This window comes from Uranotaenia lowii, chromosome 3, assembly GCF_029784155.1.
Source record: "Uranotaenia lowii strain MFRU-FL chromosome 3, ASM2978415v1, whole genome shotgun sequence".
Lineage (NCBI taxonomy): Eukaryota > Metazoa > Arthropoda > Insecta > Diptera > Culicidae > Uranotaenia > Uranotaenia lowii.
This window is the reverse complement of record NC_073693.1, coordinates 185829429-185843863: the sequence shown is the minus strand read 5'-3', so window position 1 is coordinate 185843863 and position 14435 is coordinate 185829429. Positions and strand designations below refer to the sequence as shown.

Below are 14435 nucleotides of genomic sequence, written 5' to 3'. Positions count from 1 at the left end.
AAATGAAAGAGCTTTTTGCGAGGATTATTAAAATCAATGTTAGAGAGTTCTAGTAACTAGTGAAAGTTACCAGCACTAGTAACTATGAAATAGTAAAATTTACAATTTTTCGGGAAAAAACGCCAAATGAAAGAGCTTTTTGCGAGGATTATTAAAATCAATGTTAGAGAGTTCTAGTTACTAGTAAAAGTTACCAGCACTAGTAACAATGTATGAAATAGTAAAATTTACAATTTTTCGGGAAAAACGCCAAATGAAAGAGCTTTTTGCGAGGATTATTAAAATCAATGTTAGAGAGTTCTAGTAACTAGTAAAAGTTACCAGCACTAGTAACAATGTATGAAATAGTAAAATTTACAATTTTTCGGGAAAAACGCCAAATGAAAGAGCTTTTTGCGAGGATTATTAAAATCAATGTTAGAGAGTTCTAGTTACTAGTAAAAGTTACCAGCACTAGTAACTATGAAATAGTAAAATTTACAATATTTCGTGAAAAACGCCAAATGAAAGAACCTTTTGCGAGGATTATTAAAATCAATGTTAGAGAGTTCTAGTAACTAGTAAAAGTTACCAGCACTAGTAACTATGAAATAGTAAAATTTACAATTATTCGGGAAAAACGCCAAATGAAAGAGCTTTTTGCGAGGATTATTAAAATCAATGTTAGAGAGTTCTAGTAACTAGTGAAAGTTCTAGTTACTAGTTAAAGTTACCAGCACTAGTAATTTTGATATAGTAAAATTTACAATTTTTCGGGAAAACGCCAAATGGAAGAGCTTTTTGCGAGAATTATTAAAATCAATGTTAGAGAGTTCTAGTAACTAGTAAAAGTTACCAGCACTAGTAACAATGTATGAAATAGTAAAATTTACAATTTTTCGGGAAAAACGCCAAATGAAAGAGCTTTTTGCGAGGATTATTAAAATCAATGTTAGAGAGTTCTAGTTACTAGTAAAAGTTACCAGCACTAGTAACTATGAAATAGTAAAATTTACAATTTTTCGTGAAAAACGCCAAATGAAAGAACCTTTTGCGAGGATTATTAAAATCAATGTTAGAGAGTTCTAGTAACTAGTAAAAGTTACCAGCACTAGTAACTATGAAATAGTAAAATTTACAATTATTCGGGAAAAACGCCAAATGAAAGAGCTTTTTGCGAGGATTATTAAAATCAATGTTAGAGAGTTCTAGTAACTAGTGAAAGTTACCAGCACTAGTAACTATGAAATAGTAAAACTTACAAATTTTTAATACATAAACATTGATTCCAATAATCCTCGCAACAAGCCCTCTCATTTGGCGTTTTTCCCGAAAACTTCGAAATTTGACTATTTCATAGTTACCAGTGCTGGTAACTTTTACCAGTAACTAGTAATTTCTAACATTGATTTTAATAATACTCGCAACAAGTCCTTTCATTTGGCGTTTTCCTGAAAATTTCGAAATTTTACTATTTCATAGTAACTAGTGCTAGTAACTTTTTCTAGTGACTGAAACTCTATAACATTGATTTTAATAATCACTGATAATAACTGAAACAAGCCCTTTCAGTTGGCGTTTTTCCGAAAAATTGTAAATTTTACTATTTCATAGTTACTAGTGCTGGTAAGTTTTACTAGTTACTAGGACTCTCTTACATTGATTTTAATAATCCTCACAACAAGCCCTTTCTTTTGGCGTTTTTCTCGAAATATTGTAAATTTTACTATTTCATAGTTACTAGTGCTGGTAACTTTTACTAGTTACTAGAACTCTCTTACATTGATTTTAAAAAACCTCACAACAAGCCCTTTCTTTTGGCGTTTTTCCCGAAAAATTGTAATTTTTACTATTTCATAGTTACTAGTGCTGGTAACTTATACTAGTAACTAGAACTCTCTAACATTGATTTTAATAATCCTTGCAAAAAGCCCTTTCATTTGGCGTTTTTCCCGAAAAATTGTAAATTTTACTATTTCATAGTTACTAGTGCTGGTAACTTTTACTAGTTACTAGAACTCTCTAACATTGATTTTAATAATCCTCACAAAAAGCCCTTTCATTTGGCGTTTTTCCCGAAAAATTGTACTTTTTACTATTTCATAGTTACTAGTGCTGGTAACTTTTACTAGTTACTAGAACTCTCTAACATTGATTTTAATAATCCTCATAAAAAGCCCTTTCATTTGGCGTTTTTCCCGAAAAATTGTAAATTTCACTACATATTTCATAGTTACTAGTGCTGGTAAATTTTACTAGTTACTAGAACTCTCTAACATTGATTTTAAAAATCCTCACAACAAGCCCTTTCATTTGTCGTTTTTCCCGAAAAATTGTAAATTTTACTATTTCATAGTTACTAGTGCTGGTAACTTTTACTAGTTACTAGAACTCTCTAACATTGATTTTAATAATCCTCACAACAAGCCCTTTCTTTTGGCGTTTTTCTCGAAAAATTGTAAATTTTACTATTTCATAGTTACTAGTGCTGGTAACTTTTACTAGTTACTAGAACTCTCTAACATTGATTTTAAAAATCCTCACAACAAGCCCTTTCTTTTGGCGTTTTTCCCGAAAAATTGTAAATTTTACTATTTCATAGTTACTAGTGCTGGTAACTTTTACTAGTTACTAGAACTCTCTAACATTGATTTTAAAAATCCTCACAACAAGCCCTTTCATTTGTCGTTTTTCCCGAAAAATCGTAATTTTTACTATTTCATAGTTACTAGTGCTGGTAACTTTTTCCAGTTACAAGAAATCTTTAACATTCATTTTATTAATCCCAACAAGCCCTTCCACAGTGCCTGGTGCATAAAAAAGTCGTTGGCTCACACAGCACCACAATAGCAAAGTCAATACACATCATTTGGCTCAAGTGTTACAATTTTGCTGAGCCAGCAAGCTCAAGAAAATTCGGCTCCTTGAGCTAACTAACTCAAAGCAAAATGCAAAACCTTGTCTCCTAGAGCCAGAAGAGGTATGAGCTTAATTTGAGCATTTATTGGTGGGCTAGAATTGGCTCCAGCTTTCTTCGCTCTCGAGCTTCAAGAGCTGTGATGCTCAGCCGCTTGAGCAAGAGCATTTCAATCCCTGCTTTGAGCAGATTGTTCAGATACAGCCTGGGTTCTCGCACGTGTGCGATGTAGCCGAAGCATTACGATTCGTTACCGTCGGTACAGCAGCGAACCGAGTGGTAAGGAAAACCGAGACAGTTTGTTTGGCAAGAAAAAAGCTGTCATAGCAAAGCTGTACTTTTCGGAAGCCTGATTAAGAGTCCGAAATTCATGATAAAAATTTGAACAGAGGTAGAAAATGCTTCAACAGTTACACAACGATTTTTAATTATTGTTTCTACAGTATTTTATAGTTTTAATTGGTTAGTGTTAGTTTTACTAGTGTTCAATATCAGGTACCTGTTCAATAACTAGTGCTTCTACCCTACTTGAAATGTAGACAATCGATACTTGTCTGATAGCTTCGTTGTATTTCGGTAAACATAAGTGCTTAATGTTGTTTAACTAGAAACAATTCGAATCATTATAGCCTTATTTCACGTTTATATTTAGTGATATCCTGATCCGGACTGGATAGATCCGGAATCGAATGACGAGTAGCTTAGCGTAGGCAACTTTCTCGCACTAAAATGTAAGTGTGATCGAATTTAACCTCAAACTTTGTACTAAACTAATCTATGCTTTAGCTTTGAAGCTGCTGTAATAAACACTGCTCTCGAAAATTGATGTCGAGCCTTATTTGAAGTAATAAGTTTGTTACACCATCCTAGATTACCTATGCGAGTACAAGCAATCGAAAATTTAAAAACGACTTCTAATCTTTTAAGGTGACATAATGTATAACACTCTACTCACTATATGTATGTATGTATGTATGTATGTACAAAGGTTAAGGACGAAATGCAAACTGATCAATTTCCAGACTAAAATCGTATCGACTTCCGTAAATAAATCGTAAGCTCGAAAGCGGACACCCTAAACATTCGCTTGCAAAGTAAACAATGTTCATTATTAAATGCATATCATTTTGTTTCCGCAGCTCCCTTCACTCTATAATGTATAAATACGCACACATAGTCTTTGTGTGTTCTGTATAGGTTGGGGTGCCTTTGTTTGACTTTGACATGGAAGGAGAGTGGAAATCAGCAAAATTATAAAGGTTTTACAACTGTTGCCACCCTCTCTCCCATAGGAACGAATACTAGAGATTTTTTTATGTTTATGCATGCATAAACTTTTTGGGCGCTCTATTTTTAGAGTTTGGAGCATTATAAGCATATACTTTTTGGACTCCATCAGAGCCTGCTGTGTGCGCTTTTCAGCTGCCATCGTTGCGCGAAAATGAGTTTACGTTCTCAAATGATGTGACCAGCGACTTTATAGTGTCAAAACCGAGACCTTCTTTTGATGGCAAGCCTGAGGATCAGGGCTCTATGGAAAACTGAAAATTTGTTCTGGGACAGCAGTTTTCCTTGCTAAGCTTGTTTGCTGCTGAATCTTTTTGCCGTTTCGCTTGTCTTTGGGAGAAAGCTACATGCACAGATAGCTGGGCCAAACCGCACAGTGAATAAAAAATAAATTGAGCTGTAGGTTGGTATCATAAATTAAAAATGAGGACAAAATCGAAGTATAAATGAGGTCATTCGAGTTGTGAAGTTATTCACTCTTACTATAAAAGCCGATCGTTTCGATGAATAGTCGTAAAACAAAACTATTGGGGTGATTTCAAATGTGCTATTTTCACATTTAACTGCTTAATTTTTTTCGTCAGGTTTCCAACCGGGAGCACTTGAGAAAATTTACACATTTTACAGATACATTTACACAAATGTTATATGCAAAAATATGCTTAAGCAGAGTGGGGATAGTAAAATAGTGAATCCCGATAAAAATTGCCAATCAGGCAAGTCTTTTCGTGTGTTTGAGGCATACCTTCTTTTAAAAAAACGCAAAACGTTTGCAAACGTAGCATTGGACTTTTATTCATACCGTCAACTGGGGCATCATGTAACAATTTTCAGCTGCAATGACTTCTAAAAACTTAATGTCGACAAAATCATACCTACTTCTTTTACATCAAAAGTTTTAAGGTTTATGGAATATCGAATTGACGTAGTCAGAAAAATTATTGGTTTCACCAGTTATATACTAATTCATTTTTTTTTTTTGCTTTCTTCTCTTTCCAGCGGACAGTTCATTCTTACTAGCTAATGCTCAAATCGTTGATTTTCCAATTGTTTACTGCAATGAGGCCTTTTGTAAAATTAGCGGCTATAATCGCGCCGAGGTTATGCAAAAGTCATGCAGGTGAGCTTAGTTCTGCCATCGAAGCGAGGCGCTAACGCTCCTAATGAAACTTATATCCCTTAAGCAGATGCGGCTTCATGTATGGCGAGCTGACGGAGAAAGAAACCGTGGCCCGGGTTGAGTACGCACTGGAGCACCAGCAGCATGACCAGTTCGAAGTTCTGCTCTACAAAAAGAACAGTAAGTAGATCGAATTTATCAAACTAATTTATGCCGCTGACCATTTGTTTTTAGCTGATGTGGTGTTGTTGTCTGAAGCAAAATTTCCCCGGAGTGTATTTCTTTCTATTGCACAGTGATTGATGATGAGGAGAAGTAATAACGTGATGGGATAGAGGAGGGATATTCGGAGAAATCTACCATTTTAACAAAAACACAATGGAATGAATTTCCCCAGTGTTGAAGAAAAATTACTTTTTTTCAACTTCTTATTCGTTAAAACTTGTCGTTTATTTATACCCGATTTATTGTTGCACCGACACAAAGTTATTGGCTATAAGTTGTATTATATTCTATTTTTAAGTAATTTATCAGCTTATTACTATGTTCATGATCAAAATTTGAGCTCTCTGTCAAACGTAAACATGTTTTATGAACCTCTTTGTGTCAATTTTCCTTAGATAATTGGGTTTTTGAATTTCAAGGCAGCTTATTTGTAGCTTGCAAATTTTAAATTTTATCAGTATAGAAAATAATCAAAATCTGTTTTTTTTTAAGAAATTTGCAACAATAACTCAAGGAGAAAGTTTTTTATGCCAATGTTTTAATAACTGATTTTGAAAGATTTTGGTGTCCTGAATTGAAATCATTCATCAGATTTAGGCTATCATTTCTAGTTTTGATGATATGATGTTTGAAAATTTTATTATTGATTAGTTTTGGTTAAAATCGAACTTTGATAACTGATTAACTATAATATTCCTACAAGAAACAAAAAACTGATTTTGAATCTTTTTACTATTCTAGTTTCGAAAATAAAACACTTTAGCCCTGATCCGCTCTTGAGTGTTATTCGACACTATTGGAAGTTCGGCGGCTTGTAACTTTTATCAGGTGCATCTAAACAAAAAAAAGAAATCGGGGACCCTCAGTGAATTCTTGAAATCGTAAATATTTAATCATTCCTTTTTTATGGTTGCACCCTGAAAGCCCAAGAAAAAAACTAATCAGTGTCAATTTGACAGTCTTCTTGACTACTTGATCTAATACAAATGTGTTACTCAGACATTATTCACCTACACACTTCATTTTTTCGTTATTCAAAGTCTAAGAAAAAAACCCGAAAAAACATACTTTGGGAAAAAAAGGAACGCTAAAAAATATGCACTTAGTTTCCTAGAAAGCTGATGTTAGAAGCTTCACGTTGCACATGAGGATATATTAAAAAAAAATTTAAGATCTTGACCACAAAAAGTGGTGTTAAAACCGTATTTCTCAATCAAAGAACCGTCAACATTGTTTAAGACACAGCAGATAAATTTTGAAAAAAGAATTGAAAAGTGGACATAAAGGGTGATACGGTGAAAATTTGGTCAATATCAACCGCTGAGAGTTGCCGGTAGTTTCCAGCGAAACCCTAACCTCTCTCTCTCCGAGATGCCGCAAATAAGCTGGGTGTATCGTCTACAACCGTGCATTGAGCCAAAAAACGAGCCGGACTATCGACTTACAAGAAGGTAGTGACCCAAAATCGCGATGATAAACAAAATACGACGGCCAAAGCGCGATCCCGGAGGCTGTACACGACGATGCTGACGAAGTTTGACTGCGTGGTAATGGACGACGAAACCTACGTCAAAGCCGACTACAAGCAGCTTACGGGACAGGAGTTTTTTCAAGCACATGAAATTGTCGAAGTTCGCGAAGAAATATCTGGTTTGGCAAGCAATCTGTACCTGTGGCTTGAAAAGTAGCAATTTCATAGCTTCCGGGACTGTCAACCAAGAAATTTACGTGAAAGAGTGTTTGAATAAACGTCTGCTGCCTTTCCTGAAGAAACACGGTTGTTCCGTACTGTTTTGGCCGAATTTGGCATCTTGCCATTACGGTAAAAAGGCCATGGAGTGGTACGCCGCCAACAACGTGCAGGTGGTTCCCAAGGACAAGAACCCTCCCAACACGCCAGAGCTCCGTCCAATTGAGAAATACTGGGCTATTGTCAAGCGGAACCTAAAAAAGACAAAAAAAAACTGCTAAGGACGAGCAGCAGTTCAAGGCAAACTGGCTTTCTGCGGCGAAAAAGTTGGACAAGGTGGCTGTACAAAATCTGATGGCAGGGGTTAAGCGTAAGGCCCGGCAATTCGGATTTGGAAAAAGCGGAAGCCTAACTGAATATTCTTCCTGAATTTTATACTAATTAAACTTGAAAAAGAAATTTAATTTGATTTCACCGATTTCACCGATTTACATGCGTTTTCCCTTGACCAAATTTTGACCATATCACCCTTTAACTTGGAACATTTTCGCATCTTTAGATTTTCAAAATACGAAACAAAAAATTGTGGATGAATTTTCAAAGGTACCGTCAACTGGGGCAACATGCAACAATTTTCAACTTCAATGGCTTCTAAAATCTTAATGCTTACAGATAATCATACCTCCTGTACATCAAAAGTTTTAAGGTTGATGGGACACCAAATTGTCGTAGTCATAAAAATTATGGGTTTACCAGTTATTTTTAAATTTACAAAAACATGCGATTTTCACCCTACTAAGAAAAAGGGGTAAGTTACAACAAACTCTGTAAATAATGAAAATTCAAATGAAAACGTTTGAAAATTTATAGTTTTTGATACATTTGTGATGTCATGACGCATAAAGCACCAACTGCAGTAATTTTTGGTTTTGTTCGAAATGAATTTTACATTTTTTCTATCAAAAATGTTTTTAAGAAAAAAAATGTTAATCTGCTGCATACATTTAGGGGTAAAAAACACTGCAAGATATTCTATTATCTTAAATCATGTAAATAAATCTTAGGATGGATGACATTTCAATGTTAACAAACGCATAATGCAAAACAATCATATCCCAGCATATAAAAACGCGGTTTATGAGATTTAGTTCTGATTTGCATTTTGGTGCATTTTGCCTCAGACAGGTAAATGAATTATTCAAATATTTATTTAAAAAAAAAATTGGTGATTGTCCGAAAAATATTTATACACCATAAGTGTTGGTTTAGGAGGTAAAAACTTTGAAATTCCGAAGGATTTGATTTGTTCAGTGGTGAATAGCTGCTTGGAAACGTGGTCTGTGGGTTTGATGTCGGTGAGCCGGTGAGATGCTGAAGATACTTAAAGAGATGCATTCCGATAAACTCCGAAAGAGTTGCATGCATCTCGGAATGTATGAAGCGCAATTGAACGAGTGAAGAAAATTCAACACGACCCACGAGGATGGTAGTTTCATTTTCTGCTGTAGTGTCTAATGCAGGGGTGTCTAATACGGTGATGGGACTCGTGAGGTGAAATAGCTTGGGGAAGGAAGTTTATGGATACGGCCATTACGCGAAGTTCAGAACGCAAGCGTGGGTTTATGGCGTCTGAAACAGACGGCTAGTACGGTGACGCGAGCGCGCACAGGTTGCTAGGGCAACGGTTTAGGTTGTATGTCGAGGAAAAGTCATCGCTTGCTTCGATGGGCTCGTGAAAAGGGAATATCGATAATTCTGAGGCGATGATGAAACAACTAGAACCTAGCAGATTTGGTACAATGAAAAAGTGGCTGACATTACAGAAAGAAGAAAATATGTTATAACTACAAAGGTCGAAGAATCAAATTAGGCTTAAGTGAATAAAAAGGGGAGAGTTAAAATTCAAAATTAAAATATGGAAGAGCAGCATTCCGATGTTCGTGTGGTTTAGGTGGTTGTTCATTTTCATTCAGCGATAAAATAAAAGAACACATTGGGTGATAATTAAGACTGAGCGACTTAGTGAAAGTTGTGATAAAAAAATTGTAGAGCAAAAAGCGCATAAGTGTGTTATGTGTGGGTTGTGTCAAAGAAAATCGTTTCAAATTGAGAAAGTAATGAAAATAAAAAGAAAAAGAAAGAAGAACAATCTGGCAGATTGCGTTTGGATTAGGTATAGGTAATAGATTTTGGGTATAAGTTCCATTATCTGCAGATGGATCCGATGGAAATAAGACTTGTGCGAGCCGCGAGTGTTTGGCTGTGGGTGGGGTTGATATTTGATGGATTTTTTTGAAGTGTGGAAATTATACAAAAAGTAAGTTATTTTAAATCGAAAATAGACAATATGTTTATGATACAGAATAAGGTCGGTTACAGCTAAAGGTAAGCTTAGTGTGCCTTGAGGTAAGTTGGGTATAAAGGTAAGGCTATTATGTTGTTAAACTATTTCATTTATTGATTATATTATATGAGAACGTTCAATCAGTTGCCAGCTGGGCAGGTATCTACACGCATGCGGAATACCTGTCGTAGATTCATAACACTGAGAATGTTATGAATTTTATACGGTTGCGAAACTGGTTGCTCGTTCTACAAATAAGACATACACATACACGAGATACATTCATTACATGACAGTTCACACGAAGCCATGGTGTCGGGTATGTGGTAATTTGCATTGAAGACTGGCCGAACTTATAATCTAAAGAATGCAATTTGGCGCATACGTTGGCGAAACTGCGGTGAATCCGTGCACCCATGGTGGATAATCTACATACATACATACCATAAGTGTTGGTTTAGGATGATGAAAGCAATATGAAGTTTGTAGGTGATATCATTAAGCCAATCCGTCATACTAGGAAAAGTTTTTTAAGGCATCAAAAAATGTAAAAATTTGAACATCTATTGCTCGATTTTTTAAATTTTGTATGAGCATCAAAAACTTTTAAAAACTCTTTCACGATGTTAAAAACTATGTCATCATCAATTTGTTATCATTCGATGATAACTTTATTACAGTTTGACGGTAGCTGTTTTTTTTTAACTTTTTGTTAATTTGCCATTTCTCAGATTTTCTTGCACTCAAATTCAACTTTGCACTGGATTTTGAGTATAATCACGCAAGATTTTCGCCATTTATATTGACCAGAAACTTGATACCGATTCTGGTGGTGTAATAACATTAGCACTGCAACATTTTACACAAATGATAAAAAATCAAAAGTAAATCCCGAAAATTTATGCGGACGCTTGCGTTTTTGTCTGTTTTCGCTTACCCGTCAAGGTATCGAAATTAGACAAAGTTAGGAAGGTTCAGTGTTTTTTGGCGCAGATAGAAATGAGTGTAGGCAAGTTCAACGCCAAAATACTCAACTGATACGAACCTACTAACTTATGAATTTCACATTTTTATTTTTCATATTTTTGTAAAGCATCGCTGCGTTAATATAATTACTAGGGTTCCCCAAAGTTGCATAATGTCTGGGAATCTGGGGGCTCACGCTTCAAATGGTAGATTGGAATATAAAGAACAAACTTTTGTATGGGGCCAACTAACCAAAAATATGTTCATCATTCTGGGTCCAAATATTTTTACAAAATTTATATATTTTATATTTTTTAAAATTTTGTTTTAATTGAATACTACACGTAAGAAATAAAAAATGAAACAAATTTGTATCAAAATTAAAAATCAGCAAGTTATTTTCCAGAAAAAACTGAGAACAACTGAGCAAAATGTGTACCTATCGTTGGATTTTTCAATATCAATGCCATCAAAATATGCGGATTTTTGTGCACTTAATCTTTGCTGAACAAAGTATGTTGTTTGTATCATGGTGTGAACAGCTATTTATCGTTCCATCCTTATTGAAAATCACAATTTAGGATATTTTTTATTTTATTTATCAAGTTCTTCTTTTTAAATACCTACTTGAAAATCAAAACACTTGCAAAAAAAAAACTTAGATGATTCGTCAAAAACTATGTGTTTCGTATTTTGAAAATCTAAAGATGCGAAGATGTGCAAAATTACGTCAACTTTCCAATCCTTTTTTCAAAATTTATCTGGGATGACTTAAACAATGTTGACGATTTATTGATTGAAAAGTACGGGTTTACACCACTTTTTTACATTTCTTGTGGTCTTGATCGTAAAAAATTTCCAAGAAATGTATCCTTTTTTACGACGTATAGCTTCTAACATCAGCTTTCTTGGACACTTGATATGTAAAAAACATTAGCATTCCGTTGGTCGTGATTCGACCAGACCGAACTGAACGCCATAAACTTTATTTCGAGAAAATCGAGTTCGAAGTTCACAGCCCTACCAATTGATACCATTTCATCAGATATCTTATTTAATCATTTTACCATCACATTTAGACTCTTACAAAGCCATCGAGGTTATACTGGTCGATTTCTGATTACACATTAAGCAGAAAACTGAACTTTAATAGCATTATGTTTGCACCCAGTTCACTCTGGTCGAACAAAAATGTTTAAAAAATTGTCATGCACTATGATTTGACTGGGCAATTTGTTCTAAACGTAGGAGCCTACTCATAGGCGCTTTACGAGCAGCACCCAACGAGTATGGCTGATGCTTAAAAAATGGTTTTTTTCGTTGAGCCAGAGTGAACCGAGCCATACAAATTTCGCACTTTTGTAAAGCGGAATATCTGTGGTTTTAACTTACCGGTTGCATTCTGAACGACAGTAAGCAATAAAATAAAGCATCTGTTATCGTTAAATGTCAAAAATCCTAACATTCCCTTAAGTAAATTGGAAAACAAAAATCAAGGGATTCGGTTCAGTCTGGCTGAACGAGATTTTAATAAATGTTAACAATCCGCAACATAAAGTTTTTAGCCACGGGAACGTTTCTTATCATTTAATTTATTAGATATTAGTTCTTGACAAGCCGAAGAACTGGTTTGAATTGAAAAAACCATCACATATAAGCTTATTTCGCACAAAATCAGTTTCAGGACCAAAACATGCTTTTCATCTTCACCTCAAAGCTGGCTCTCAGTTCACTTTGGCGCAACGCATTTTTGCCATTTCCACTGTCTGCAACATTGAAATTTTCTTATGAAATCAGTAAAAATAGGGAAAATGTTCTGATTTTCATTGGATAGGTAGTTTATCATGTTTCTCATCCGCTGCAATAGATAACTCATTTTTTTTTCAAATTGGCGTTCAGTTCGGTCTGGTCGAATCGCGACCAGATAATCTACAGCATGGATGGCAAAAGCGAGGCCCGCGGGCCACATTTGTTTATTTATTTATTTCGTCAATCAGTTGTAGACTACGTTTACAATTTGCTCATACAAAAGTTGTCTAAACCACTACCACTATTTTGTAAATGTCTTCTGTTTAACACTGATATCATTTGGCCCGTGAACGCTAATTTGTGGCCCGCGAAGCTTGGATCAACTTCAATGTTATAAAATGAGAATTATACTTACAAAATAGTAAACTCCTTATTAAATCCCAACTTTGAAAAAAAGATTCTTTGAATCTTTTTCAATATTTAGCTCTTTGAAATTTGGAACACATAATAATTCGTTATATTCATTATAATATTTAAGAGATTTCGTAGTCAGAGTCGTTGGGAGAACTAATTTTTTTTTGAAAATATAAGTCAGGAAGCACCACAATCCCGAAAGAGAAGATGTTACAATTCCGAACGACTGCAATTTCGCCAATCGAAGTTTTATACGACTGTTCATGCGAATCCGTTTTTGGCAACATTGAAAAAAAAAAATTTTATCACTTTTTATTAATTTTAATTTATAAATTTTAAATGAATCAAAATCAATTTAAAACATGTACAAAAAATTATGCTTTATTTTATTGCTTAAAACTACCATAATTTTGCCAAGAAATTAATTTTATGCAAATATTTTGATTCATTTCATGAAGTTTTTTCGAAAATAGTGATTTATTATTTAAGAGGAGAAATCACCGTGAATTTGTTTTATGAAATGAATTTGCGGCTTTATCGGTGAAGGTTAAAAAGTTGAAAATGAAAGACGGATAGAAGATCAGAAGAAAATTCTAAGGTGGTGAAAAGAGCGAAGAGCATTTGTGGTCAAGCTTCTATTTCAAATGCTCTTCGCTCTTTTCACCACCTTAGAATTTTCTTCTGATCTTCTATCCGTCTTTCATTTTCAACTCTTTAACCCTCACCGATAAAGTCGCAAATTCATTTCATAGTGATTTATATAAAATCATTATTGTTTTAACCGTCTGCTGCATGAATTATGACAGAAGTAAAACAATGTTTTAGTTGGTGGAAATTACTTTGTTCACCTCTTACTAAGAAATTTATGCAAACGAAGACGAAACTCTTTAAAACAGTTTTATTTGATGAATAAAGTTTAAAGTTAAATAAATAGTAACAATTTTGTAAAAATTGTTTTTTTTTGTTCAATAATTGCTTATTGAATTTTTGAGATATTTAAATAGTTTTATATATTTTACAATACAGAATAAGGCTAAAAAAGTAGGTATGTACAGAATACCACATATTATTTTCTATGATTTCGTACATATGCAGTAGGAAGGGGTTATAATCTCCTATTTCTATTTTTCCCGGGATCCTGGGAGTTCCCGGGAACAGGATGATCAGATTTCCCAAATACCGGGACCGTAAAAATGGCCGGAAAATGGACGGAAACTCTATTCTTTTCTTTATCTCAGTATTCAAAATAACTCACAGTTTTTGGGAAAGTTGATCATTGAATTGAACATTTTTTTTCAACATCTTTGTAATGTTATATAGTTTTGCCAAAAATGTGCACACTTTTACAAATGAATTTTTATCAATTTTCATTTTTCTTGGGCTGTAGCTGAATTCAAAAGAATCAACCGACTATCTTTGAAATCATAGTTCCACTCAGCCAAGAGGTTCTGCAAACCTTCTTTTTTTTAAATATAAAGTATTTTCATAACTTATTTCCAGAAATAGAGCTGATATTAAAAAACCAATATTACATATTTGTAATCAGCGCCCTTAAATTATTCAATGTTAGCTCTGATTTTTTTTTGCAACTTGTGACTGTGAATTTTATTTGCCTTGTGAAATCCACAATCTTGAGTTGCATACTCAAAGGCGTTTTAAATTGCCTGATCTCTAATGAACTACCAGCAGATAATCACATGTGAAATGTTTCGGTAATTGCTTGGTTAACAAGTGTTTCGTTTGA

The 14435-nt window shown here is 34.3% G+C and overlaps 1 protein-coding gene across 2 annotated transcripts in view; it reads left to right on the top strand.

Moving 5' to 3' along the window:
* Positions 1–5181: 5181 nt before the first annotated feature.
* The window catches only part of LOC129755746 (potassium voltage-gated channel protein eag), a 48409-nt gene continuing 39155 nt past the window's right edge, over positions 5182–14435 (top strand). Inside the window, exons 1-2 of one of the 2 annotated variants that reach the window (XM_055752374.1) lie at positions 5182–5303; positions 5368–5483. In XM_055752374.1, coding sequence (XP_055608349.1) covers positions 5287–5303; positions 5368–5483 — 133 coding nt within the window. In that variant the 5' untranslated portion in view covers positions 5182–5286. The remainder of the gene's footprint in view (positions 5304–5367; positions 5484–14435) is intronic. The other variant, XM_055752375.1, reaches the window with a different exon arrangement.